The 27504-nt window shown below is 37.0% G+C and overlaps 1 protein-coding gene across 5 annotated transcripts in view; it reads right to left on the reverse strand.

Annotated features, from left to right (window-relative positions):
* The window catches only part of CTNNA3 (catenin alpha 3), a 1817935-nt gene that overhangs the window by 173034 nt on the left and 1617397 nt on the right, over nt 1-27504 (reverse strand). For all 5 annotated transcript variants that reach the window (XM_032423981.1, XM_032423980.1, XM_032423979.1 and 2 more), the window contains one exon: nt 15585-15677. In XM_032423981.1, the coding sequence (XP_032279872.1) occupies nt 15585-15677 (93 nt within the window). The remainder of the gene's footprint in view (nt 1-15584; nt 15678-27504) is intronic.

Here is a 27504-nt window from a genome sequence, read left to right on the forward strand (position 1 = left end):
CCTATGAGAGAAGAGGGAGACCAAAAATCTATCACTTTTGAATTCAAGGATGGGCTGATTGTAGCTGGAGAGTAGAGGGATAAAAATCTTCTAAATTGTTGCTTTGGAAGGACATAATTTACACTTTTTATAAAATCTCCTGGACTGATGAAGAAAAAATTTCAGTGTCTCCCCTTATCTACACAGCCTGGACAGACAATTGTTGTATATTCTCAAGTCACAGACTTCTAGAACTTACTCAAATTTCCTACTTGTACAATGCACTTGCCTTTATTAGTGTGGAATGTGAATATTTTATTAGCCAGGTTGTAATGTCTTCACATTTCTATTCTATGGACCACATATTCCTTGTATATAAGACCCAGGACCATGAATTATACAAGCAAGTGTTTCCTGGACATTTCTTGGATACAGATGACTCTTAGTTCCCTGGCAATAGTATAGCATTGATTTTTTGTAATATTATGCTTTGTGTGCTTATCTTAATATTCAACACACCCAGTGTCCCCTTATAGCCTGATATTGCTCCTGTTGTAATCTTCTACCCAAGGAAACAACAGAGTTTCTTTTATTTTAAGCTATAGCTTAAAAATGGATCAGTGCAGAAACCTGACTGAAAGGTCACCATCCACAAATTAACCCATGAAAAAAATCCTATGCAAAAGGCTTTACACATAGGAGGAAATTTATTTGCCTTAGCCCATCATATCGGCTCTCCACAAATTGTTCTGGAGCATTTGAAGAGGACTAATCAGGAAAGTGAATGTTGCCAACCTGAGGAACTACAAAAAGGTTATAAATTAATCCATTCACAAATTATGGTGATGATGATGAGAAGGAGGAGGAGGAGGAGGATGGCAATGATAGTAGTATTGGTGGTAATGAGCACCATGATGGTGGTCACTTAAGTTTTATCACTTAACTGTGTGCTGCTTCTTACAAATATTAACTCATAAACTTCACAACAATCCTATGATGTGAGTAGTTCCATTTTAAAAAATAAGCAAACTGAGACATAGGAGTTAAGTCACTTGCCAAATGTCAACAGCTATAAGTGTCAGAATCAGAATTCAAACTTGGGAGTCTGATTCCAAAACTTGCGCTCTCTTTCTTTCAATTATCTTAGAATCAGAAAGATGGAAACATGTCCAGGTATTACTTATTTTTTTTTAAGATTTTTTTTTGGAAGTAAACTCTACACGCAATGTGGGGTTCGAATTTACAACCCCAAGATTAAGAGTCGCATGCTCTACCGACTGAGCCAGCCAGGAGCTCCCAGGTATGCCTTTTTAAAGTGTTTTTTTTCTCTAGGTCCATCCATGTTGTTGCAATTGGCAAGGTTTTATTCTTTTTTATGGCTGAGTAATATTCCATTGTATATATAGACCATATCTTCTTTATTCATTCATCTATAGATGGACACTTAGGTTGTTTCCATATCTTGGCTGTTATAAATAATGCTGCAGTAAATATAGGGGTGCATACAATGCTAAGTGAAGTAAGTCAGTCAGCAAAAGCAAATACCATATTATTTCATTCATGAATGAATGTCTAAGAAAGAAATGAACAAACAAAATAAAAAGAGAGACAAACAAACAAACAAACAAAAAACAGACTCTTAAATACAGAGAACAAATTGATGGTTGCCAGAGGGGAGGTGGGTAGGGTAAGGTGAAATAGATAAAGGGAATTAAGAGTAACCTTATTTTGATGAGCTCTGAGAAATGTATAAAACTGTTGAATCATTATTTTGTACATGAAACTAATAAAACATTAAGTTATATGCATACACTGTATGTATGCTAATTATACTTGAATAAAAATTTAAAAATAAATTAAAAATTTAAAAATATTAAAAAGCCTAATTTCTTACAAGTACATAAACTTTATAGAGCTGATGACTCCACTCTGAGGGAAATTTTTTATGTTATATATCCATTCATATTTACATAGGATTTTAACCAAGCTTTAGACATATATAGTATTACAGCCTATGCAACTCGTTATAAGAAATACAAGTTCACATTTCTAAAAATTAAACATATATTAATCACTCACTGATTAAAAATATGCATATATAGAAACCTGGATTTAGACTGAGGTACTTTCAGTGTACAAGGTAATTTTTAGAATATCAAAGGATTTTTTAAAACAACATTTTATTTTGAGCTCCTTTTTTTACTACCTTAACCATTACTTGATACACATTATCCTTAATAGGAAAAGAAGAAAGCATGTATTTCATATTTTACCAGAGACTAATGACTCAAAATTACTTAATTTATATGTGTTATGTTTTCATCATTACAAGAAATAGAAATTTTTCAATGAGAATAATTCAGAGAATAGGAAAAAAGGGCAGCACTTGGAAGCCAGATGTCCATCATAAACACCTTAAAACTGGACAAGGCAAAGAATCATTTAAACACTTTAGCCTCAGAAAATTTTTCCAAATGACTATCATCTGGGTAATTCTTTACTGAAACATTATTTTCAAAAAATTATAATTATCCCACTAATTTTGTAAGCCAAGTTATTTATTGGTTAGATATGAATGTTATATCTAAAACAACTCCCCTCCCCCAAATTTTCTGTGCATGTTCCTTTTCCCAAAGCACATTTATGGTCAACATCATTCATTCATTTATTCATTCAGTAAATATGTATGGCCTATTTACTGTGTGCCCAATACTATTTTAAGTATGGGAATACATCAAAGGGGAAAAAAACAGATTAAAACTGTTGCCTTCATTGAATTCACTATCCAGTAGATGACTAAACTAACAAATATGTAGTATGTCAGACAGTCAAAGGAAGTACTACAGAGAAAAATAAAAAAGGGAGGTGAAGACATTTATATGTGGATTGGGAATGGTGGTGTAGTTTTTGTGGGTTTTTTGTTTTTTTTTTCTTTTAAGATTTTATTTGTTTATTTGAGAGAGAGAACACAGTGGGCAGGGCAGAGGGAGAGGGACAAGCAGACACCCTGCTGAGCAGGGAGCCCCACATGGGACTCAATCCCAGGACTCTGAGATCATGACCTCAGCTGAAAGCAGATGCCTAACCAACTGAGCCACCCAGGCGCACCTGGTGTTGTAGTTTTAAACAGGGAAATTAGTGGTGACTTTTGAAAAAAGTTAATATTCAAAAAAGCAAGTGTGTTAGAAAAGAGGAGATTTGGGGGGGATGAGGTCTGAAAGTAGGAGGAAATAAGACTTAAAGCTAAAATATCAATTTCTTTGAGAGAAAAAGAAATTGTCACTATGTAACATACAAAACTTCAAAAAAAAAAAACTTCAATGTAAATTTAGAAGGTTATAAAATTGTAATATAAGGCTATGCATCTGAGGTGACTTCCACTCTAGATTATAAACTTCACAGCTGCCTACCTGACATTTTCTTTGGTTGCCTAATAGACTTCTTAGACAAGACATACCTAAAATTAATTTCTGATCTTCTACCATCTCCAATCTGCTCAATTCAGTCTTCCCCATATCAACATAAATGGCAAGTCCCCATTCTCAGTTCTCAAGCCAAAAACCGTGTGTTGTCCTTGACTCCTTTCTCTCTCTCATACTCAATACATAAGTCTTCAGCATACTCAGTTAAGTCACCATCACCATATATGCTTTATCAACAGCTCTCAACTTCTCCATTTCTTAAAACCTTTGGTTCAGCCTCCATGATTTCTCACCTGGGTAATAGAATAGCAATGACTTTCTAAATTCCTGCTTCCTCCTGTACCACTTCTCAGACTATTTTCAACATAGCATTCAGAATGACCCCTTTAAAGTATAAATCATGTCATGTCACTCTCTGGCTCAAAGCCTTCTGATAGTTTCCCATCCTACTCAAAATAACAGCCAAATAGGTTACAATGGTTTATGTTCCCTACAAGATTAGCCCTCCTTTTCAGCTTCAGACTTCCTCTTGCCTCACTAACACTTGCCTCTGAGGCTTTTCTACTTGCTATTTCCTCTGCTGTGAATTCATCGACGAGTAGAAAATATTCTATTTAAAGCTTGGAAGAAGGCTGGTTTCACTAATGAGCAAGTGAATCACACATAAATATCACATTATATCACTTAAATTCGTGCTCCAGTGGCCTTATAAATAACTCCATACATAAATTTTGGGGTTATACAACAGTGTTAAAAAATAGGATATATGCATTTATAAATGCCAAGGTTCTATCCTATAATTAAATAAAAGAATAAAGAGATTTAGCCTTAAATTATAGACATTGAAATTACTGTAAAAAGATATAATACTGGATATACTTTTTTTTTTTTAAAGCTCTATGCCCAATGTGGGGCTTGAACTCAGGACCCTGAGATCAGGAATTTCATGCTCTACTAACTGAGTCAGCCAAGTGTTCCAATACTGGATATACTTACTTTCTCTTCTCATTCTAAAATATATTACCTCAGTGGTGGCAAGAACAATGTATTGGGGAGAACTGTAATAAAATAGTTATCTTTTAAATATTTTTAATCAGAATTTGTATTTGAGATTACTTATTTTTAAAGAAAAATAAGACAATCAAATGAGAACAAAGAAACAAATATACCAGGCATTTAAGATTGGTTACTAGGCATTAATTTTAACTCAGAATTTCCCAGAAACCAAGGCAGGGTGGAAATGTATATATTTCAATATAATTCCATTGTCTGATAAATGTATGTTTAGATATTTGGTAACAATCTTTCCCAGATTGAAATCTCAAGAGGTATTTATTAAAAGAACTCTAATATAAGAATTTTGGGATAAAATAATATGCAGTGTCTTAAACTTTAGTTTGCTCTGATTATTATACACTGACTTCTACAATCGATGTAATGACCTTAAATTTCAATTTGAGTAAAGAATTTGAATTTAAAAAAGGTAACACTGTTCAGGTATGCTACTTCACAATACATAGAGCATGGTGACTTTAGCACGTAAAAATCCAAAAGGAGTAAGTAAACTCCTTTCGATGGCCTCTCAGCAGACGTTCTTGTATCATTAAATCAAAGGGGTTAAGTTCAAAAAAATGTCATGGAAATAAAGGGAGTTGGGCTCATCTTGAAGAACTTTTGTACTGGAGGGAATAAAAAAGACAAAATGTAAACAATTCAAACATGGAAAAGATCACAGACACAGCCTCAGGGATAGCCCTAACTCTCAGGAACACAAGAATCATTTCAACAAATAAAAAGCAGTTTTTGAATTTGTATACTTTATAGAGCCAGGAATAAGGGGGCATTGCAAAGGACTTTGGCAAAAAAATCAGAACAATTAATATTTATAATAGCAGGGACTAGGTAGTAGACAGCCACTGAATATTTCGGAGTAATGATCTAGCAATTTATAGTAAGATTTATCTGGCACAAGTAGGTACAACCGTTGGAAGGAAGAAAGAGCAAGAAAGAAATTAATGCAATTCCCTAGGTTCAATATATTGAGGAACAGCATACTTTTGAGTTAAGATGTCTTACGAAAGGAAGGTTCTCCTCATTGTCTCTCATATACCTATACCAGGCAGTGTGTGACATTCTGTAAACATAGCACTAAATGAGACAAAAACCATGTTCCCTGCTCTAATGAGGTTTAGTGAGGTTTAATGAGTGGAGAAGAAACACGATTATGTAAGAAATTATGCATACACAATGAATGTCATGATATGGGAATCTCTCTGTCCTACATTCAGATCTAGGCCTGAATGTTGGAAGGAAACTACACTTCAATTTGTATTAGTGAAGTCGAGGCTAATCTGGAATCCTAATGATGAGCAGGTATTCTTGGTGAAGAGCAGGATGGCGAGTTGAGGGAATTGTTCACCTCAGAGAGGGATGTGAGGGAGAGCCTGGTGCTTAGAGGAAGGAAGACATATATACAATGAAAAAGGGTTGGAGAGAAAGTATGAAATATGAGGCTGAAGAGAAAAGCAGGAAGCAGAACCTGGTTCTCTTAAAGCATTGAGGGACTGGATTTCATGCTAAGGACAAGGGGAGATACTGAGACCTTGAAGGGATTTTACGCATGGTGATAGAGGATAGATTTGTACTTTCAAAATATCATCTTAAGTTCAAGTGAGAGAATGAAAGTTTACTAAAGGCAGGAGACAATTTAGGAGTCTGCTAAAGAAAATCTAGGTGAGAGATGACAGGACCTGTTCTAAGATAGTGACCAAGATGGACTTAATGTTCTCCTCAGCTTGACTAAATTTTAGACAGGTTTCTTTCTGACTCTAGGTCCCTGATCTTTCTTTTCTTACAGTATATACTTTACAAAACTTGTAATTGTAAAATCTTTCTCTGCCCCTTTAAGATGTAAATATTTCTAGATGTTTCTCAGCAGCTTTCCAAACAAGGACTGTCTTTCTCAAGAACTAAGGAGCTGTCCCTTTAACATGCCATCATCAAGGAACATAGAACCCATACCCCCAGGGTCTGGGGGAGGGCGGGAACTTCTTTAGAGGCACCTTGCTCCAAGTTGTAAAAGTACCTCCTGTCATAAAGATAGAGAAATTTCACTTTTCCTTTGGGCAAAGCCAATTAGCAAAAACAGAAGGCCTATAATCTCCCTCACCCCATCTCTGAAAAATTTTCATCCCTTTGTTCCAGGAGAGTCAAATGCAAAGTTCTGGTCTCTCTCCCTTACTGCAATAGCCTTGAATAAAGTCTTCCTTTCCTGTTTAACTTTGTCCAATGCAACATTTTCTTTGAAGTGATAGTGGAGGTGGTAAAAAAAAAAAAAAATAGAAAAGTTCAGAAAATATTTAGAAGATAGTAAAGTTGGGACATGTTGTATGCCTAGCTGTGGAGGGGAGTAAAAAATTATTCCCAGGTTCAGATGTGTTCCACCAAATGTACAGAAGTGTTATAAGGAATATAGGGGTTAGAGTAGATTTGTAGGGTAAGGCGATGCATTCAGGCTTGGAAACAGCAAGTGCCACAAGAACCTATAAGCCACGCAAAGAGAGGAAACTTACAGGCCTACCAACATAAGTAGTCAGAGCTCACGAGACAGGATGTGGCTACATTCTCTTGTCTATGTAAGACATCTGAAATCTTGGGACTGCATGAGAGTGTTCAGGAAAAATGGGAAGAATTGGAGGACTATAGAGCTTAGATCGGAACTCCAGTGAACCCTAATGCTTGAAAAGTAGATAGAGGAAGAGGAAACCATGAAGCACTAAGAACGATCACCCAGGGGCGCCTGGGTGGCTCAGTTGGTTAAGCGACTGCCTTCGGCTCAGGTCATGATCCTCGAGTCCCAGGATCAAGTCCCACATCAGGCTCCCTGCTCAGCAGGGAGTCTGCTTCTCCCTCTGACCCTCCCCCCTCTCGTGCTCTCTCTCTCTCATTCTCTCTCTCTCAAATAAATAAATAAAATCTTAAAAAAAAAAAAAGAACAATCACCCAGAAAGATAGGAAAGCAGAGTTATTGCCAAGTACACAACAGAAATTAAAGAAACCAATGAAGAGAAAGTGCATTGCCTAGTGTAGCGCTGCTTGAGTAATGTAACTTCATCCAGGCTTATGCAAGTTGCATTTCTGATAGTAACCTAAACCAAATTATATCTTGAAAAAGGTAATGAGGTCATGTCTTACCATATTTTGTATGTAATTCAGTATAAACTGGAGTTACTGAGAGTGTATCCTGATAATAAGTAGGGCCTATTAAAATGTTTCCAATTTTTAAAATAAACTACCCATTCATGGCATTTTTTCTATCATCATGGTGGAGGATATTCAGGTGAGTCAGCATCGTAAAAAAAGCCTCAAGGAGGACGTTCTCCCAATCACCAACATGATGTTAGAGTGTACATGGCTTTTTTTTTTTACCCCAAGAAATATCTCCTGTATTTTAACATTTGACATGCTCCAATTCATTTGCTTCTGTTGACGTTTTGAGGTTGTGTCCAGTAACCTAGGCAACTGTTCTTATTTCTGTCCCAATTTACTTCTATGTATAGAAGTTATATAAACTCAGTGGACTCAAAGATATTCTTTAAGGCAGAGCAGACTTACAAACTATATGCTCTTAAGGGAAGATAATATTAAAGATATGGCAAATCTTAATCATCAAAGACTACATTACAATTTCCTTAATTTTGGATCATCAGTAAATATGACGAATAATATATCTTTAAAAAGGTGGTATAATTTTATCATGCTGAAATATGATCTGACTACAATTGAAATTATAAATTTCTAAGTGTTTTTTTTTTTTTAATGTTTTGTTCACTAAACTGAATTTCAGCATTCAGAGACCACAACTTCAAATACTTTCAAATGAAAATCTGGCCTTTGTCAGTCATGTTAAATGAGTTTCCTCTTTCAGTTCTCATCTACAAGACACCATCATCAAAGTTTAAATTCTGTGAAACAGAATAAAATCTTCTATTTAGTATTTAGACCTATTGCCTTTCAAGCTGTATAGGCAGAAGGAAGAACCACTAGAACATATGTTCTTCTTGGACAGGAGTAGAGAAATAAAAGGACATTTTATTTTATTTTTTATTTTAATTCCAGTATAGTTAACATACAGTGTTATATTACTTTCAGGTGTACAATACAGTGATTCAACAATTCTATACATTACTCAGTGCTCATCATGATGAGTGTACTCTTAATCCCCATTACCTATTTCACCCAAACCCCCACCCACCTCCCCTGTAGTAACCATTAGTTTGTTCTCTATAGTTAAGAGTCTGGTTTTTGTTTTGTTTTTGGTTTGCCTCTTTTTTAATTTTTTCATTTATCTTGTCTCTTCAATTCTACATATGAATGAAATCATATGGTATTTATCTTTCTCTGACTGCCTTATTTCACTTAGCATTATCTCTCTAGATCCATTATTAGGTCCATCCATGTTGTTGCAAATGATAAGATTTCATTCAATACAAGGTGATTTTAAATGACTGCTTGAAAAACTGGTCCTAACATGCATCCTACAAATGTCAGGATGGATGACTTTTTCTTTTTCTTTTTTTTTTTTGAGTATGTACCATAAACTTTGGAAATTAAGCCCTATATAATTTGATGAAGGTAAGTGAAGATTGAGAGAAATAGAAACTAACGGATCACCACAGTACCAACATTCCACAGAGAAGAAAAACTCCCAGGGCAGGGCATTCAATAAAGAAAATACGAACTTGACAATTATTGTGTCAAATTTTCTGTTTTATCCTACTATCAAGAGTTGGTTTTTGTGATCACTATTTCAGTTCTACATTATGTATGTGAATTAGATATACATAAAAGTGCCAGCATCATTAAAAATCACATTAATATCATCTTCCTTCTAACATATTGAAGCAGTTTCTGATAAGTCCTCCTCCTGGTGAAAAAAAAAAAAAAAAAAACCTGCTTCAAAAGACTTTTGGTAATAGAATTTCCAGCATGTCAAAATGTTTAGCACAACAAAACTAAGAAACCAAAGGAGTCTCATACTAGAAGACTGAGATTTTTATTTACAAAGCTTCTTGATCTACTCAAAAGGAAGTCAAAGTATAACAATAACACACAAGTCTACACTTACCACGAAATTCATTTTTTTTAAAAATCAAAATTGATTGAGCACTTATGTGTCAAGAACTGAACTGAAATTTTTCATGTATCTAGTTTAATCTTCAAGAACAACTATAAAATAGATACTATTATTATTATTATCATCACAATTTTACAGATGAGAAAGCAGTTTGAAATGTAAACTAACCTTTCCAGGATCATATGGATAGTAATGGGTGGAACCCAGATTTGAACCAAGGCTTATATGACTCCCAAGTTCATACACTTCTATATTATAAGGCAATGCTAGCAAAGGCGAGTCACTTGCTCACCCATTCCACTCACAAAACTCTCTTTCAATCTATTTTATTGTCTTTTTTTAAAAGTAAGTTCAATGCCCAGCATGGGGCCCAACATGGGGCTTGAACTCACAAGTCTTGGATCAAGTCAGATATTTCACAGACTGAACCACCCAGGTGCCCCATATTTTCTTAAGTCTTTCTAAAACTCCAGATAGGCATGAGAAACGTACTTTTAGCCACCACCCTGCTGATGCTATTTATCCCCTACTGCAGATAATAAATGAGGGGGGAAATCTAGAAATTAGAATGCTCCTTCTATTGAAATATCACAGAGGCCAATGTGATAAGAGACTGAGGAGTAACTGCCTCTCTTTTCTGGATTCTGTGCTTGGAGACCCAGGATTGTTGTCCTACAAGGTCTGCCACTATCTGACTCTATCTGATTAATATTCCATTTCATCAAGGTGAAGTGATCCACCAGGGAAAGACTGACAAGGTCTGGGCATCACTATGTAGTTTCTAAATGGTAACCAACAAAATGGTTTTGTTATTGATGTGAGATTATACCATTGAGACATTTCAAAACTTGTGAGGCTTAAGCAGATCTGATACTTATGGTTTATGGTCTTCAGGAATCATTTTCTAGGAGAGAAATGATAATACCAACTCCATAATACTGGCTGTAACAATAGGAGGGCAATGAGATCTTAAGGGATGGTGAGATTCTACCCAATTTACAAGTGTGCTACACTGCACAGAGTGTGGTTCGTGCCGGAAGACCTGGGATTTGGTTCCAGTCTACATGATTTGCATATACTACTGAAATTCTTTGAGTTAAATTCCCTAATTAGTAAAATCAAGGGAAAAAGAAAAACTCCAGGGCTTTTGTTATGTAAGACACCAATTTGGAAATATTCTGTAAGATATAAAGTGTTAAATGATAACTGGCCCTGTTCTGTTTAAATAGAAAATATGAGTTAGCATGTATTTAGTATAATCTTTTAGAAAGCTTCTAGGACTTACCAAAAAGTCTTATTATCAGTAGGTTTAGAAATTTGATGATCTTAACAGGAGTCTATTTTCATGTCTCTTTCGAATTTGAGTTTTTAAGATAAAAGATTTCTATTTTATCCTTGCTAAGAGCATGAACAGAATAAACAATGAGATCTCTAAAGAATGTTCTGTAAACCTATAGCAAAATCATACTCCTGTATCACTGTGGAATGCCTGATTATTGGATATAACCACAGTATTGGTCCAGTGAGTATTCGTGTTTAATAATTAAGATAATCACTAATTTCCACTGCTGTCCCTCTGCTACTTCATAAGGCATGCACTGTTGGTCTTTTAGTATTTCGCTCTCATTGACCATGGACTCTAAATCATTACTTGTTGGTTATAGACCTTTACAATGCCCAGTGGTATTTGCCACTGATGACAGCAATAACAGATGATGTTAAGCCAAAGCTACTAGGAGTGAAATGCAGAAAGTAAAATGAAAATAAATAACTGTCACTCCATTACTAAACAGTGCCTGAAATTGGTTCTACTGCATGTTCCATATAGCAGAGTCTGCATAAGCCAAGAACCAAAAAGGCATTTAGCAGTAAACAAAAAGGAACCCAAACACATGTCTTATTCAGTGACCAGAAATTCCTCATTGGGCATGGCATGAGTATTCAAAAAATTCTCAACAGAATCCACTTCAAAATATTATGGTATCTTCTCAACCCGATGGTATCTGGGAAATGTGTCAAAAGGTATACTCAGTCCAATGGATGCAAACTTCAGGAATGCTGGATAGAATACAGAGATAAAGTCTCAAATGGATAGGAGACTGAACATAGAAAGATAAGCATAGAGGTATAATTACAGAGAATATGGGGTCTGTTAGGAGTGCCAGATGTCTGAGAGAGATCATAAAACCTGCCTAAACATGATCATTTTGCTCAGGTGGTTTGGGTGGGGGACAGTTTGAGCTGGTCTACCACGAGCGCAGAATCTGTAGGAATAAACTCACAAATCAGATTTTTTTTATTTTTTATTAACATATAATGTATTATTTGTTTCAGGAGTACAGGTCTGTGATTCATCAGTCTTACACAATTCACAGTGCTCACCATAGCACATACCCTCCCCAATGTCCATCACCCAGCCACCCTATCCCTCCCACCCCCTTCCACTCCAGCAACCCTCAGTTTGTTTCCTGAGATTAAGAGACTCTTATGGTTTGTCTCTCTCTGGTTTCATCTTGTTTCATTTTTCCCTCCCTTCCCCTATGATCTTCTGTCTTGTTTCTCAAATTCCTCATATCAGTGAGTTCTCTGATTGACTTATTTCGCTTAGCATAATACCCTCTAGTTCCATCCACGTCATTGCAAATGGCAAGATTTCATTTTTTGATGGCTGCATAATATTCCATTGTATATATATATACTACCTCTTCTTTATCCATTCATCTGTTGATGGACATCTTGGCTCTTTCCATAGTTTGACTATTGTGGACATTGCTGCTAGAAACATTGGGGTGCACATACCCCTTCGGATCACTACATTTGTATCTTTGGGGTAAATACCCAGTAGTGCAATTGCTGGGTCATACAGTAGCTCTGTTTTCAACTTTTTGAGGAACCTCTGTGCTGTTTTCCAGAGTGGCTGCACCAGCTTGCATTCCCACCAACAGTGTAGGAGGGTTCCCCTTTCTCCGCATCCCTGCCAACATCTGTCGTTTCCTCACTTGTTAATTTTAGCCATTCTGACTGATGTGAGGTGGTATCTCATTGAGGTTTTGATTTGTATTTCCCTAATGCCGAGTAATATTGAGCACTTTTTCATGTGTCTATTGGCCATTTGGATATCTTCTTTGCAGAAATGTCTGTTCATGTCTTCTACCCATGTCTTGATTGGATTATTTGTTCTCTGGGTGTTGAGTTTGCTAAGTTCTTTATAGATTTTGGATACTAGCCCTTTATCTGATATATCATTTGCAAATATCTTCTCACATTCTGTCGGTTGTCTTTTGGTTTTGTTGATACAAATCAGATTTTCAATAAGAGGTTGTTATTTGAGTTAAACTGTCCATGCTTTACGATAATCATTATTTAAATTTTAAAAGAAAATTTGTATCCTTCCTCCAGTTCTCAGACCAGCATCCTTTCATTCCATTGATGGTGAATCAAGTTTATTGTGGTGGTGGTGGTGGTTTGTTTCCTTCTTAGTAAAAGATTCATTCCACTAACTCTATGTTTTAAGTGAGTTGATGTGGTAATCACCAAAGTTCTTTGTCTGAAAACATAACCCACTTACTAGACAAGTTATATAAATCTGCGCCTCAGTGATCTTATTAGTAAAACTGGGATAATGTATCAATATAGCAAAGTTAATGTGATAATTCAGTAGTTTATATACTGTGACTATCTTTTCTTGTTTTCCCTCAAAAGCAGAGCATAAGAATGGAAGGTAGCTGATTCTGGGATGAAATCTTGGGGAACTGAACCAGGAGCCTGGGAAAAATGGATCAGGGAAAAAAAAAAGGAGAGCAAATCCAAAGGTATATTATCAAGCTGTTCACCGTGGTGGGAGGTGTGGCTTGATCCCCCTGGGAATCTTTGAAGACCTATGGAAAATGCAAAATGGCCCATCCAGGGAATATAAGAGTATTCATCAAGGTTGCTCTGTGGAGTGTTAATGCTTCACATAAGATTGTGTATGTATTAGGATATCTGAACAGCTTCCTGGGGAATTCCACAGAGCAATTTCAGAAAAGCCTCAAGGCAGGAAGTGAAGAAAATCTAAACTACTTGGAATTTATGCAGAGAGATTTACTAGAGCAGAGAGTGGCCAGGTTGAATATAACGTTGCTTCCAGTAGATTTGATGGTAAGGGATCTATCTTGCCACGAGACAGTAGTGAGGGTATTGCCCAGGTGCATTCCAAATGAACTGGCCTGTCAGGGAGCTGTGCACAGTGGAACACAAATCCAGAATACAGAGCAGCTCCAGGGTGATTTCTACATGGTTAGAAACAGTGGCTTCTATGAAAGATTCTTAGGATCCAGGACCATGGAGATCATCAACTTCTTAACCTACAATAGTCAGGTTGCCATCTAGCTGGCCTGTAACCCCAGCCAAGAACAAAAACACAAATCAAAATAGTAGTAATAAGCTTATTTTCTTAGCATATAAATTTTAACGTTTATAAAACACTTTCATTTGCATTATCTTCTTTGAAGTTATCAATAATGCTGTAAGAAGGTATGATATTATTTTTCTCATTTTCAGATAAAGAAACTTGAAGTTTCTAAGTCTTACGGTCTTAACCAAGGCTTCATTGTCTACATGTGATGATCCAGAATGAGAACTATGGCATGTTTATCCTAATCCCAGCATCTTTCTAAGGTACATTTACTTTAACAAAATTTCCTCCTATCAGTTACTTTGTAAATCCTGACAACTACCCTCCACCTCCATGGCTCAGCCGCAGCTGAAGTGAATCACTCACTCACTTACCTGAAAGCATAAGCAAACTATGCCATTAGCAAAACTTATTTCCCATTCCATTGCCATTTGGAAAAATTGAGCTCTTACCAAAGATGCATACTAGATTGGAAGGAAACTTCTTTCAGATGTTGGGTGCCCCCAGACAGTTCCCAACATGAACTGGCTTCTAGAGGGCTGGCAATTAACCCAAATAATCAGCAAGGAATGGAAACTCAAGAAAACCACCATTTCTAATAAAACACAGGTGTTACGACTAATATATGTCAGTTCTAAGTAATCTGAACATTTGAACACATGGAACTCTCTTAAATTTATCTTTTCCTATCCATCTCCAAATGTAATGTCACTGAATTTAACTAATTAATAGCAGTAATAATGGTGATGATAATTATACTATCCCTACGACAACTACAAATAATAACTCATGATTATTGAGAACTTACTAGGAGCTAAGCAGTGTGTTGAGTGCTCTACTATAGTTAGCTGAGTTATTCCCACAATAATCCACATATAGAGAGTACTCGTAGTATCCTCACTTTACAAATCAGGGAACCAAGTAAGAGAAAGGCTGAGTGAGTTTCCCAGGTGACACAGTAAGGAAATGGCTAATTCAGATGTGTTCTGGGGCAGTCTTAGCTGCCATGTTATACTGCCTGGCTTTCAGACCCAAGTTCTGTAGTCTGGTCTGCAGTTGCAAGCTATCATTGGCTAGGAAACCAAACTTTCACAGATTCCCAAGCACTGGGTATAAGGGTATAAGTAAAGTGAAATACAATACCTCAGAGTAATTCAGAAGTTGGTTAGCATCTTCAGAGGGGTGTGTGTGTGTGTGTGTGTGTGTGTGTGTGTGTGTGTGCGTGTGTGTGTTGAAGGTAAGAAGAGAAGGCGGCATTGCAGAAAGGAAGAAAAGTATAGGGGTAGTTTCTCAGAAATATTATTTTTTCTAGAATTTCAGAGTATATTTATAACTTCTTGTTTTCTCTTTTCTACTTTAAACAAATGTGTACACATTTCAAATCCATGTTTCCATGACTGCTATAAAGATCAAAATTGGCATGTAGTGATTTGCTACCTGACCAGAAATGGTCTCACTGTTTTCAAGATCAAGGACGTTTTCAAGGTCAAGGAAGTAATTCCCCTCATGCTGTGGCCCCTGCATTCTGAAGCTCTTCTTCCTGGGCTTTTGCAAAACCATCTCCAGATCCTGGAGTCCCACCTGTGAGAGGCTGTCTGATTGACAAGAAGAGGGCACAGCCTACAGCTCTCCTCCCAGGGAGGTGACTTACCCGGTCAGTTTTCCCTTCAGTCTGAATGCTGGTGTGACTGCGCACCTCATGTTCCTCCTCCAAGTCAGAAACATCCTCCAGTTCCTCCGGGGTCTATAAAAAGAAAGCAAAGCATTGCTGGTGAGAATGCAAAATGGAAAAAAGTCTGGCAGTACTTCAAGAAGAAAACACAGAGTTACCAATATGACCCAGAAATCCTACTCCTAGGTATATACCCAAGAGAAATGAAAATAAGTGTCCACACAAAAACTTGTAAAAAGAAATATTCATAGCTGCACCAATCATAATAGCCAAAAAGTGGAAACAACTCAAACATACATCTACTGAGGAATAAACAAAATTCTATAGAATAGAATATTATTTGGCTATAAAAAGAAACGGAGTACTGATACATGCTGTGACATAGATGAACCTTGAAGATGTTATGATAAGTGAAAGAAGTCAATCACAAAAGACCACATGTTGTGTGATTCCATTTGTATGAAATGTCTAGAATAGGCAAGTCTGTAGAGACAGAAATTTGATTAGTGGTTCTTAAAGGAGGGGGAAGGAGGCAGTGGGCAATGACTGCTATGGGTATGCAGTCTCTCTTTGGGATGCTCACAATGTCCTAGAATTAGATAGTGGTGATGATCACATGATCATGTGCCTATACTAAATAACCCCGTTTTATACTTTAAAATGGTGAATGTTAGGGTATATGAATTATATTCCAATAAATTTTGCAAGAAAAAGAAAGCAAAATATTCAGGAGGAAGTTTTTTGGGGGTGAATAGCGATTTGGCTATCCCTATGTGCTCATCACAAACCAAGGTGTTTGCGTGTGATAAATAGATGGGATAATTCTAATTAAAACTGTATGACATGATAATGGCACCAAAAATTACTAAGAATTTAAATTTTCTAGGAAATTAAATAATAAATATTTTAACTTCAGTGTCTAAATAGCTAACCTACTTCCGTTTCTTTTTTTCAGTTTCAGCTTAAACATCTTGTAATCTGGGTGGTGTCTGGCTCAGGAAGAGCTGGACGGGGTTGGATTCCTCCGCCAAGCTTTCCCTGACCTCTCCATTTCCACTGTCCTGATGTTCACCAGACTTGACTGCAGCGTTGTTGCTGAATCAAGCAGCCAGTCCTTGTTTACCCTGTGATGTAAGGACTGGGTCTGCCCTGCTTACTGTCGTATCACTACAATGAAGTACATCCATACTTTTGAATGGATGAAGCAAAATTATCAGTGATAGCTGAAAAGAACACTGGATATGAGCAAAACAAAACATATCAATGGCAACAGCAAACACTTGTCCTCACTGTACCTCTACTGTGCTTCCATCTTCTGTATTTCAAATTTTTTTTGTTTTATGCTGTAGTAGCTAATCTTAATCTTCATCTAATCTTAAGTATCTAATCTAATCTCACTTAATCTCTTCTCCTTAATCTCAATGGGGCAATAATGTAAAGATAGCTGTCATTATTGCAAATCCAAGTAAAAGTACTTAACAAGAATTAATTTGATATTTGTTTTCATTTAAATTATGTATGATTCATGTAATACAGAGCCTAGGTAAGAAATCCAGAAATCAAACAGGTTTCATGAAAAGCAAAGAACTGTGAAGTGGGAGATCTCTTCTCTACACCCGGCTGTTAAAAACTGGGCAAGGGCCGGGGTTGCCTCCTCAGTCGGGCCCTGGTTTCCCTTAAACCTTGTTCTGCACACAGGCCCTTTGTTTATTTTCAGAGCTGTGGAGAGTTTACCTTCCCTTGGGACCACTCCAGAGATGGGAACTTGCCATAATTAGCTCACACTGTGGAGCAAAACTACCTATTTCCTACCACTAACGGCCTCAGATTCGTTCCCATCTCATGGATCTTTAACCAGCATTTTCTTTGCTTTCTAACCCTTGCCCTGAGCATCACTCAACCCTCCATTTATGTCAACCGACTCCTATTGGATATTAATAGTCCCCCTCTTGCCAAGGTCTCTGATATGTTTGAGTAACTGTTGTGTATTTTTATCTCTACATGCAGCCCCTCTTTGCAGCGACTACGTGCAGCTAGGCTCACAGGGCAATTTATTCTTTTTCCTTAGGTATTAATAACATGAGTTCACCACTGTGGAATTTCTACACAATCACATGTTTTATTATTAGCCATTTTTGTGTATTCTTCCCACAGTATTCTTGAGAAAGAATCTTTGCAATTTCTTTCCTTGATACATCACCAGCCCCTGAAACTGCTGAATAAATTCAGTTATCAAATTTCTTTTCTTGGGTCCTGTTGTTTTGCAATGGACGGCTGCCTGGTGCCCCTACTGTGATCTGTTCCTTATAAATGTCTACTGTTAATTACTTGGATTATACTCTACCATGAAGTGACATATAACTTCATCATTGATTCCAGTATTTTATTCAACTCAAAATAAAGTGATTTAACAGAAACTGAGAACAACTGCTGCTGTCAGAAGTCACAAGTACCATTTTTGTTGGTGATACTGCAGGAAGAGATAAGCCTACCATTTACGCCCACGTCCTTCAGTGCTCTTTTTTTTTTTTTTTTTTTTTTTTTGTCTTTAACATAAGACTGACCTCTTCTTTTCAGGAACAAAATCAGTGGGGGAGTGTTCAAAACATTTGCTGGCAGCATTTTGCATTCTGTAAGGCAAGCAGTTGGCTGGTATTGCAAAAATAAAAAGTTGAATATACAATGTTATTGTTTAAGTGGAAACTAAGAAAGAAATAGGAGTACTCTAATCACTTTTGAGGTGACATTAACTCCTTCAGGGCTGAAGACAAATAATAATAGAGCAAACACTGTGACATGGGGGAGGAAGGCGGGGCTACGCTATATTATACACAGCTTGCTTCTATGCATCCAGTAACTTTGGAAGGTGCAAACATCTGGAAGGTGTATGTTTGTGTGTGTGTGTGTGTGTTTAATCAATTTTCATTCTAGGGGAGGGGAGACCAACTGTCTTAGAGCAGTGTCATGTAATGGAAAGACCCAATAATGTTGAGTAATACAGACCTAAATTTGAATTCTGGCCCTCCGATTAGTGATTGTGGGGCTTTGGCATTTTGTGTACCATTTTAAATATTGGTTTCCTCAGAACAAGGTTTGTTTTTGTGTTTGTTTTTTATTATGTTCAGTGAGTCACTGTATAGTACATCATTAGTTTTTGATGTAGTGTTCAATGATTCAGTAGATACGTATAACACCCAGTGCTTATCACAGCATATGCCCTCCTTAATACCCATCACACTGTTACCCCCTCTCCCCACCCCCTCCCATCTGAAACCCTCAGTTTGTTTCCCCAGGGTCCATGAGAACAAAGTTTTAGATAATAATAACTAATCCTGAAGCTTGTGGTGAGGCTCAATTGTACTAAGATGCTTTAAGTAGGAATTGCTTAGCCCATGGATAGCTGGAATGCAGGAAAAGTTTGCTTCTATTGCTTTTTTTCCTCTTCCTCCACTATTCTATCTCCCATCCGATCAAAACCCTTTATACTTTTGGATAAAACATTTGTAGCAATTTGGATACCTCCATTTTACTCCAAATTTGTTATTCTGGATTGATCTGATACTTACTAGCTCCTTCTAGTTACATTCAACCCGTTTTGAGTATCTGTTGTGCTATGCTACACAGGGTTTAATATAATTCCACACATACTGCTTTCTCCTAAAGTCCAAGTAAAGATCTTTTTTGATCTGATTTTACTCATTGCATAAGAGTAAAATTATCCCTTAAGCTCATCCCAGCAAAGACTCACTCTCACATAGATTCTCAGTGATGATGGAAATGACTTCCCCTCTCTGAGCTGGGTTGTCTCTAAAGCAAACCAAGAGGAAGATATCCTCCCCCCAGCCCCTGCCCTGGAAAGAGTGTTAATAAACTCAGTCATTACTCATTTATTTCTCATATCAGAATTCAGGAAAACTATTTCATGTCTTTTTATTTTAACTCTTGTTGTGAAGCCTTTCTTAGGCAGCTCAAAGTGATTTGAAATTAGCTTAGTTTCCTCACTGGTAAAATGGCAAAAATATTACCTAATTCTTAGGGTCATTGTGAGGATAAAATAAGATGATGAACTGGAACATTATTCAGTGACTAGAAAGTATTGAAGTTTAACACTGTTTATGATTATTATAAATTATTATTATTAATTTTATTACAAGGCCCCACTTTACGCAAAAGAGGCCAGAAAAGATAGAACTTGGAAATATTCAGGTTGAGGTTTTCATATAGAAACTGAAGCTGCAATAAACTATAGTGGTACATTAAACTTCAGGGTCACAATAAATTGGTGGTTTTAATGTATATATATACTTACTGATATAGAAATGACTGCATTTATATATCTTTTTTCCCAAGGCACTTAATGCTCTCTATGGACCTTATCTCATTAATTCTTTCAGCATTCCTAGTGAGACCGTATGCAGTATTATTATACATAAAAATTCACTAGCACAGACTTTGTAAATGTTTAACATTAAAATCTGTAAATAAGAAACTTGTGGTCATCGAAGAGAAAAAAAAGAAGGAAAGGAAAAGAGGAAAGAAGAGAAAGAAGAAAAAAAACAGAAAAAAAATAGAAGACAAAAGGTAGTCTAGGAATAGGAGTCATGCTTGACATTTTCCTCTCAAATTCAGGTTGAATTCTAAATCCTAAATGTGAGTTAGTCATAAATCATATTTCTCTGACTATCCACTGCTGTCTCACTAATATCGAGTAACTGCTCCAGAGGTATCAGGAACAGTCTGACACTCAGGGAAGCTGTTAGGAAGGGGGCTACAGGGAGTCTTCTTCCAAAGCAGGTAGTGGGAATAGCATGCTCAGTCAGGTCCTCCTAGCTGATCTGACAACACACAATGATTTTGGAATGTCAAAGTGAAGACCCTGGAATTAAAATACATTTTATAAGAGGACTAGATATATTAATACATAATTTCAAATTATAGAAAACTAAGAAATGCCTTTTTTGCTGAAAACCCTTACACAGGCACCTTTTCTACTCCTCAAACATGTCCCACTCATCTGCTCATTCCACATCAGGCTCTTCGGCTCTTTGTATCTACTGCTCTCTTGCCTGACATGGCTGGATCCTCCTCCCCATGGGAGCCCAGATGGGCTATCTTCAGCCCTATCCAGTCATCTCTGGTTGGTCTATCTGAAAGAAAGCCCTTCCCCTACTTCATTTATTTATTACATTACCCTGTATTTCTTTCTTTAGCTCTCTCGTTTGATCATAACCTGAAATTATATTTTTCTTTTCTTGTTCTTTTTTCTTTTTTTGAGAGGAAGTATGTTTTGGTCTTTTCCCATTAGAACATAAATTCCATGAGAATAAGGATGTTGTCTGTCTTGTTTACCACTCTGAGCACCTTGAAACAAAATACACTATATGCTCAATAAAAATATCCTAACTGAATAAAGGGATAAATGATTTAATGACTAACAAGCTTTGGTATCAATGTCAAAAGAATGTCAAGGAACATTTTTAAGCTATAGAGTAATGTTTAGTCTTTTCCCTTCTGCCTTCAGTAAGTGTTGATTTAATGATTCTTGGCTTAAGGGAAAGTTTGAGGCAAAGATTCCTGTATTTCATTTTTTAAAAATAAAGACTATGGAAATTAGAAATAATAGATTTTGTGTAGAGAGAGAGATCTTCCATGAGCTCAAAATTCTCAGATTTGGAAGACTAGGAAGATGTCTACATATCCCATTAAAAGTTCAGAATGGATGTAAAAAAACTTCAGAGAAAACACCATCTTCTAAACTCAGACCAGAGTTTCATGTCTTCCCATAAAGTATCATGGAAACAGCAAGTAGTAAACCTGAAGGAGCTACATGGGCTAGGACAATGGGTATCTCATTGGTAACCAATTTGGGAAAATGACAAGTAATTGATGGGTCTTTCTGATGTCTTGATATAGTCTAAGCCTCTAGAAAAGAGTCTCCCAAACTTGGCACTATGGACATCTTGCTCTAAATAATTCTGGTTGCAAGAGACTATCTTGCATATTGTGGGATGTTTAGCACTAACCCTAGCCTCTACCCACTACATGCAGTAGGAAGCCTCCCAAGTTGTAACAATCAAAAGTATCTGCAGACATTTCCAAATGTCGCTCCGCCCCCGCCATGGGGAGGGGGGAGGAATCACCCCTGTTTGAGACCTACTGATCTAGAATTTTGGTTCACCTGGTCCAACACAAGTGATAGAGGTAAAGGGAAGTTCCAATGACTATGTTTAAATTCCCATGAGCAAAGGTAAAACCAGGTTAACTTAGAGAATATACAAATAAAAAGTCATTTTTTTCTTCTACATCTGAGTTTGTAGACTGAAATTCATACCCCACATAGCACCATTATGGTTACCAGACAGAAGAGGGCACTGTTTATTCATTTTAGTCCCAACCAAACACCTGCCAGACTATCTCAGGAGATTTATGAAAATAAAATTACGAACTTGGTCGCCGTTATACTGTCGGCATTTAATGACCTGCTTTCATTCTGTGGTACTTCTTTCAACTTTTATTAGTAATGAAGAAATGATTACCTAAAGATATGCAGTGATAGTCCAAGTTTGCTTGATCAGTATTAAAGAGGTTAAAAAAATCAAATTAAGTCATCTCAACTAACATATTTGAGTGTCTATTTTTTTATGCATAGAAACAGGCTATTATTCTAGATTCTGGGGATCTTGAGCAAATAAAATATAATCCTTGCCCTCAAGAGAGATAAAGGGTAAGGATATTAAATGGAAATAAAAGATACTCCCTAGAGTTACATGGTTTGAGACTGAGATTGAATAGTAAGACATAGAGAAATTTCCTTAAAAATGTCAGGCAGAAGAGGGGAAGGAGTGTAAAGTACCTCAGGTTAACCTGGGAAGACATTTCTTGTATTATCAGAAAGCTGCTGGGGTTGTGCTATTGTGGTAGATTAATGAACTTGAAGTTGGGATACCTGGGTTTTCATTCTAACTTTGTCACCAATTAGTTGTATGTTGTTGGACAAATGTCATAATTTTTCTATGCTTCAATTTTCCCATCTTTAAAATCAGGATGGGAAGTAGGTAAAACTTGATACTTTCTGTAAGTCCCTCAAATTTTAAGATTTTATGAGTTCATGCTTAAACTGAAAAAATAACATTAATGTGGATGAAATGTTTCCTCAGTACTAGGAAACCTCAATACTAGAAGAGATCTGGTAAATCCATTGATTCCAGTTGAACCAAATTCACTCCAATTCATCATACCAGTCTCCTGAATACATGTATCTGCTCACTCACACAAGGAATGAGAAGGCATCTAGTATTATTTTTTTTTTTTTAAGATTTTTTATTTATTTATCTGACAGAGAGAGACACAGCGAGAGAGAGAACACAAGCAGGGGGAGTGGGAGAGGGAGAAGCAGGCTTTCCACTGAGCAGGGAGCCCGATGCGGGGCTCGATCCCAGGACCCTGGGATCATGACCTGAGCCGAAGGCAGACGCTTAACGACTGAGCCACCCAGGCGCCCCAGGCATCTAGTATTATTATGTTTTATAACTCCAGTGCCTAACAAAATCCTGGCAAAAAGTAGGTACACAATAAATATGGTTTTTAGTGAATTTATACAAGGAAGAAAATAAATAGAGGAGGAAATAGAGAATGATGTAAATAAAGACATATATCTCTATTTGTCATGATAGATCATTGGTAGATTTTCTTCTTATAATCATTCAAAAAACAATTCAAAATGGCCTCCAGGTACCATTATCATCCCTCTATGTTTCATAAGCCATTTCTTCTTTCCCAATATGCTAAGAATATAACACCATATAAATTATTCCATATGGTGAAACTAAGAAGCCTGGGTGAGTATTATATCCCTTAAAGGCTACAATAATTGAAATATAGTTTGACAAAGCTAAGTTGCAGAATATAAAAAAAATATACACTAAAGTAAGAGGAAAGAATACATCTACAATGTATAAGAGGATATAATTTAACATGTAGTCAAATAGGACAACCTGGGCAGATAAATCCTGAACGTGTAGAATATTGCTGACAGAGGAGACACAATCTTAGTTGTTCATGTATTTTCTATGAAATAAGTTTCTCTGTTAGTTTGTTACTTAAAAACCAATCCAGGCCAGCAAACATCAAAGAGTGGATCATATAAAAGGCCTTATGGTTGAGCCTGGCTTATGATGATTATCATAAGGGGTGATCATTACAATCACTTAAGTTTATATAAAGCCTTTCTAAGGACTCAAGTAATGATAGAATCACACAGGGTAAAGCATATTTTAGCCTTAATCCTTTTTTCTATCAGGAAGCTTGTGGCAGTCATGCCTCTGTTCCAAAGACACCAATGAGGCTAATAATAGTAGAAAAGCACACAGCAAATCAGCAAGAGGGTCATAAATGAAAGTGGCATCATCAATATCGTGGTATTTATTCAACCACCAAATGAGCTGGTGATCCAGCTCTAATTCCCAGGACTGCATATCTAATTCAAGGAAACTGTCATAAGAAGTATTCCAGTTTGATGTTTAAATGAAGATATGAAAAACTAATGAAGCCATGAAGAATAGGGTTTGAATGAAAGCATATTTTTGGAAAGTTCAAGTATGAGAAACATCCTGGTTCAGATCAGGATCCTTGACATTCTTCTTTTTGGGAACAGAAAGGTGAGGTAATCGTTTTTAATCAAGGTCTTAATATTCATTAACAGCACTCTGCTGGGTTATTCCACCTTCCTTTTCTCATTCAATCTTAACAATAAATCTGAAGAGGCAAATGTTACCATTTTAATACCATAGTTGAGGAAACTGAGCCCTGGAGTTAACAAAACCTATCCAATATTGCACAGTTAATAAACAGCTACCTCAAAGTAGGTCCTGTGCTTGTTTTATGAGCCAGCATGGTAGACACAAATGCATGGTAAATGTGGGAACTGAGTAGTTAAAATTTACAAGTCTAGGGGCACCTGGGTGGCTCAGTTGGTTAGGTGACTGCCTTCAGCTCAGGTCATGATCCCAGGGTCCTGGGATCGAGCCCTGCATCGGGCTCTCTGCTCGGCGGGACGCCTGCTTCTCCCTCTCCCACTCCCCCTGCTTGTGTTCCCTCTCTCGCTGTCTCTCTCTGTGTCAAATAAATAAATAAAATCTTTAAAAAAAAAAAATTACAAGTCTAGAAAATAAGTTTCAAACAGCACGAGTATACTGCTTATAGAGCAAGGCAGGCCAGGTATTTAGGGATTGTGATCAGCAGCACACCAGTAGATCGGTCCTTAATCTCCTCTTCCCCCTGCTGGATATAATTTCTAGACCTCAGTAAACTTGGCATCTGGAGCAAATAGATGATTCAGCCTTTCTTCATTGCGCCACTGTCACCTACCTTGAACCATACATTGTTTTTAGAAACTCAACTGAAAGAAATACTGCTTATTTCTCAGGATGGCACCCTGGCTTCAAGTTATACCAAACTTGAGATGAATTCAATTTTGGTCCCTAGCATGAGCAAAAGTGTGCCAATAAATTTGAAAGAAAAAAAAAAATGCTCCTGAGTCATTCTTTTTTTTTCTTCTTTTTTTCAAGTTCTATATGAATTACAGATCAGCAAAACGATTAAATGTGTTCTGGACAGAGCTGTGAGGTTCTATTCAATTTCCAAATTATGAGCAGAAAACGTAAGGTAAGTATCTTGCCAAAGTTCCTACACTGAGGCTAGAACTGTGGTGGAGCATATTATAAAGACTGAGAATCTGGTTCTAAGTCAAATGCTCCCTTTAATAGCTTGTGACCTTGAACAGATACTTTACTTGATGAGAACTCAACTTCTTCAGAAGTAAATGAAAAGGACTGAACTACATGATTTTAAAAATGCCATTCAATTCTATCATTCACTCTACAAGTCTATTGCAGGTTTGTTTACAATGAACATTGAAACAAAATGAATATGTTTTTAAGAAAAATTTGAAGTAGCAGGACACCCTTTCGAAATGCTGCATGCAACTTTAGATCACAAGTCCCTTTTGACTTGTTACCTCTCAGGAAGTTTGAGACAACTTTTTTTAAACTTGTTTTATCCAGGACTACATAGGAAGATGGTTCTTCATAGGCAGGGGATGATGATGCCATAGAGAATTATGGCACTACAATTACTCCCCCTGCTCTGTGGATGGGAGGTGTGCTGTTGTTGGAAACAATACAACAATAATGGCAAGAGTCGTGGAGGTGGCGGTAATGATGGTGGTGGCAGGAGGAATTGTGAGAGTAGTAATGACAGCCACAGCAGATGACTAACCACCACCCTGAGCTTCAACTTTTGGTATGAACACTGCTACCATGAAGATCAGACAAATTCTACTGTATTTGAGTAAGGAAAGTCTCACCTTTCCATCAAAGTCTATGCCAGACTCTCTATATGTGAATTTGTGTTCTTACCCTTAGAATAGACAGCTGACAAGAGGTTATCTAACTGAAAACTTACTAATTTTTCTGTTTCAAAAAAGCTATTCTAAAAATATTAAAATAAGGGTTTCAGAGGGGTGCCTGGGTGGCTCAGTTGGTTAAGTGTCTGACTCTTGATTTCAGCTCAGGTCATGGTCTCAGGGTTGTGAGATTGAGCCCCGACTTGGGCTCTACACTCAGCACAGAGTCTGCTTAAGATTCTCTCTCAACCTCTGCCCCTCCACTCCCTCCACCCCCACTCTCACTCACGTGCATGTTCTCTCTCTCCCAAAATAAATAAATAAGTAAAAGAGTTTCAGAGAACATCTAATGGTAAAGAAAATGCACTCAATATACTTTTAACTGAATGTATACATACATACATATTCTAATTATATAAAACATTGCGTATATACGAGACAGAGAGTTGTGTAGTATTATATGCACTTTTTCTTCTTCGTAATTGTTTTATTTTAAAATTTTTACAACAATAAATTATTACCTTTATCATCGGGGGGAAAACAAGTAATAAGTGTTACAAGAAAATCTGCTTCAGGTTGAATGTGCCATTTCAAGGACATGTCAGTATTAAAAAAAAAAAAAAGAGCAAGATTGCAAAACTCAGTGCAGGGGTAGCTGGCCTTGTTACTTTGCAATAGGTCTATCAACGTGGCATGATACTCGAAGCTGATGTGGACACAGACAAAAACTTTCAATAAGGGAGAGGAAAATTGAAGCATATGTCTTCATTTTCAGAGCAAACACTACAGAAGACTGTGATAGCAGAGACAGAGAAATATCCCATACCTGGCTCCCAGGCTATGTCCCCATATTCCACGGTGTCCTTTTTGGCTCTGTGGATGTGTAGGAGCCCTTGTTTCAGCATGTCACGTATCACATTTTCAGTGCCTTGGAAACTAGTTTTACAGAGCGCTCCTTTTGTTTTTTTTTTTAATATTTTACTTATTTATTTGTCAGAGAGAGAGAGAGCACAAGCAGGAGGAGTGGCAGGCAGAGAGAGAAGCAGGCTCCCTGCTGAGCAGATAGCCAGATGCGGGACTCGATCCCAGGACCCTGGGATCATGACCTGAGCCGAAGGCAGCTGCTTAACCAACTGAGCCACCCAGGAGTCCCTTACAGAGTGTTCCTTAACAAAGATTTTGAGGGAAAGGAAAGTTGTGGTTTGATTTCCCAGTAGAGGATATATATATTTAACCTACAGGAAATGTTTTACTTCCAGAAATTGTTAAGGCAGCCAGGTATAATATCAACGGTCCTAACCAAATTCATTTATCTAGATTTGCAAAGTAATCGCAGGCACGGTAATAAAGCAAAAAACTGCCCGGTGTGTTCCAGCCATGGATATTATGGTAAGGCATATTATGGTAAGGCAAAGGTGTCCAAACCTGACACTCCTATTTCACTGAACTAAAAAATGGAAAAATATGAAAGAAGTTCCACATTACTGAGGAGATATT

This window comes from Phoca vitulina, unplaced genomic scaffold (genome assembly GCF_004348235.1).
Source record: "Phoca vitulina isolate PV1807 unplaced genomic scaffold, GSC_HSeal_1.0 scaffold29, whole genome shotgun sequence".
Classification (NCBI taxonomy): domain Eukaryota; kingdom Metazoa; phylum Chordata; class Mammalia; order Carnivora; family Phocidae; genus Phoca; species Phoca vitulina.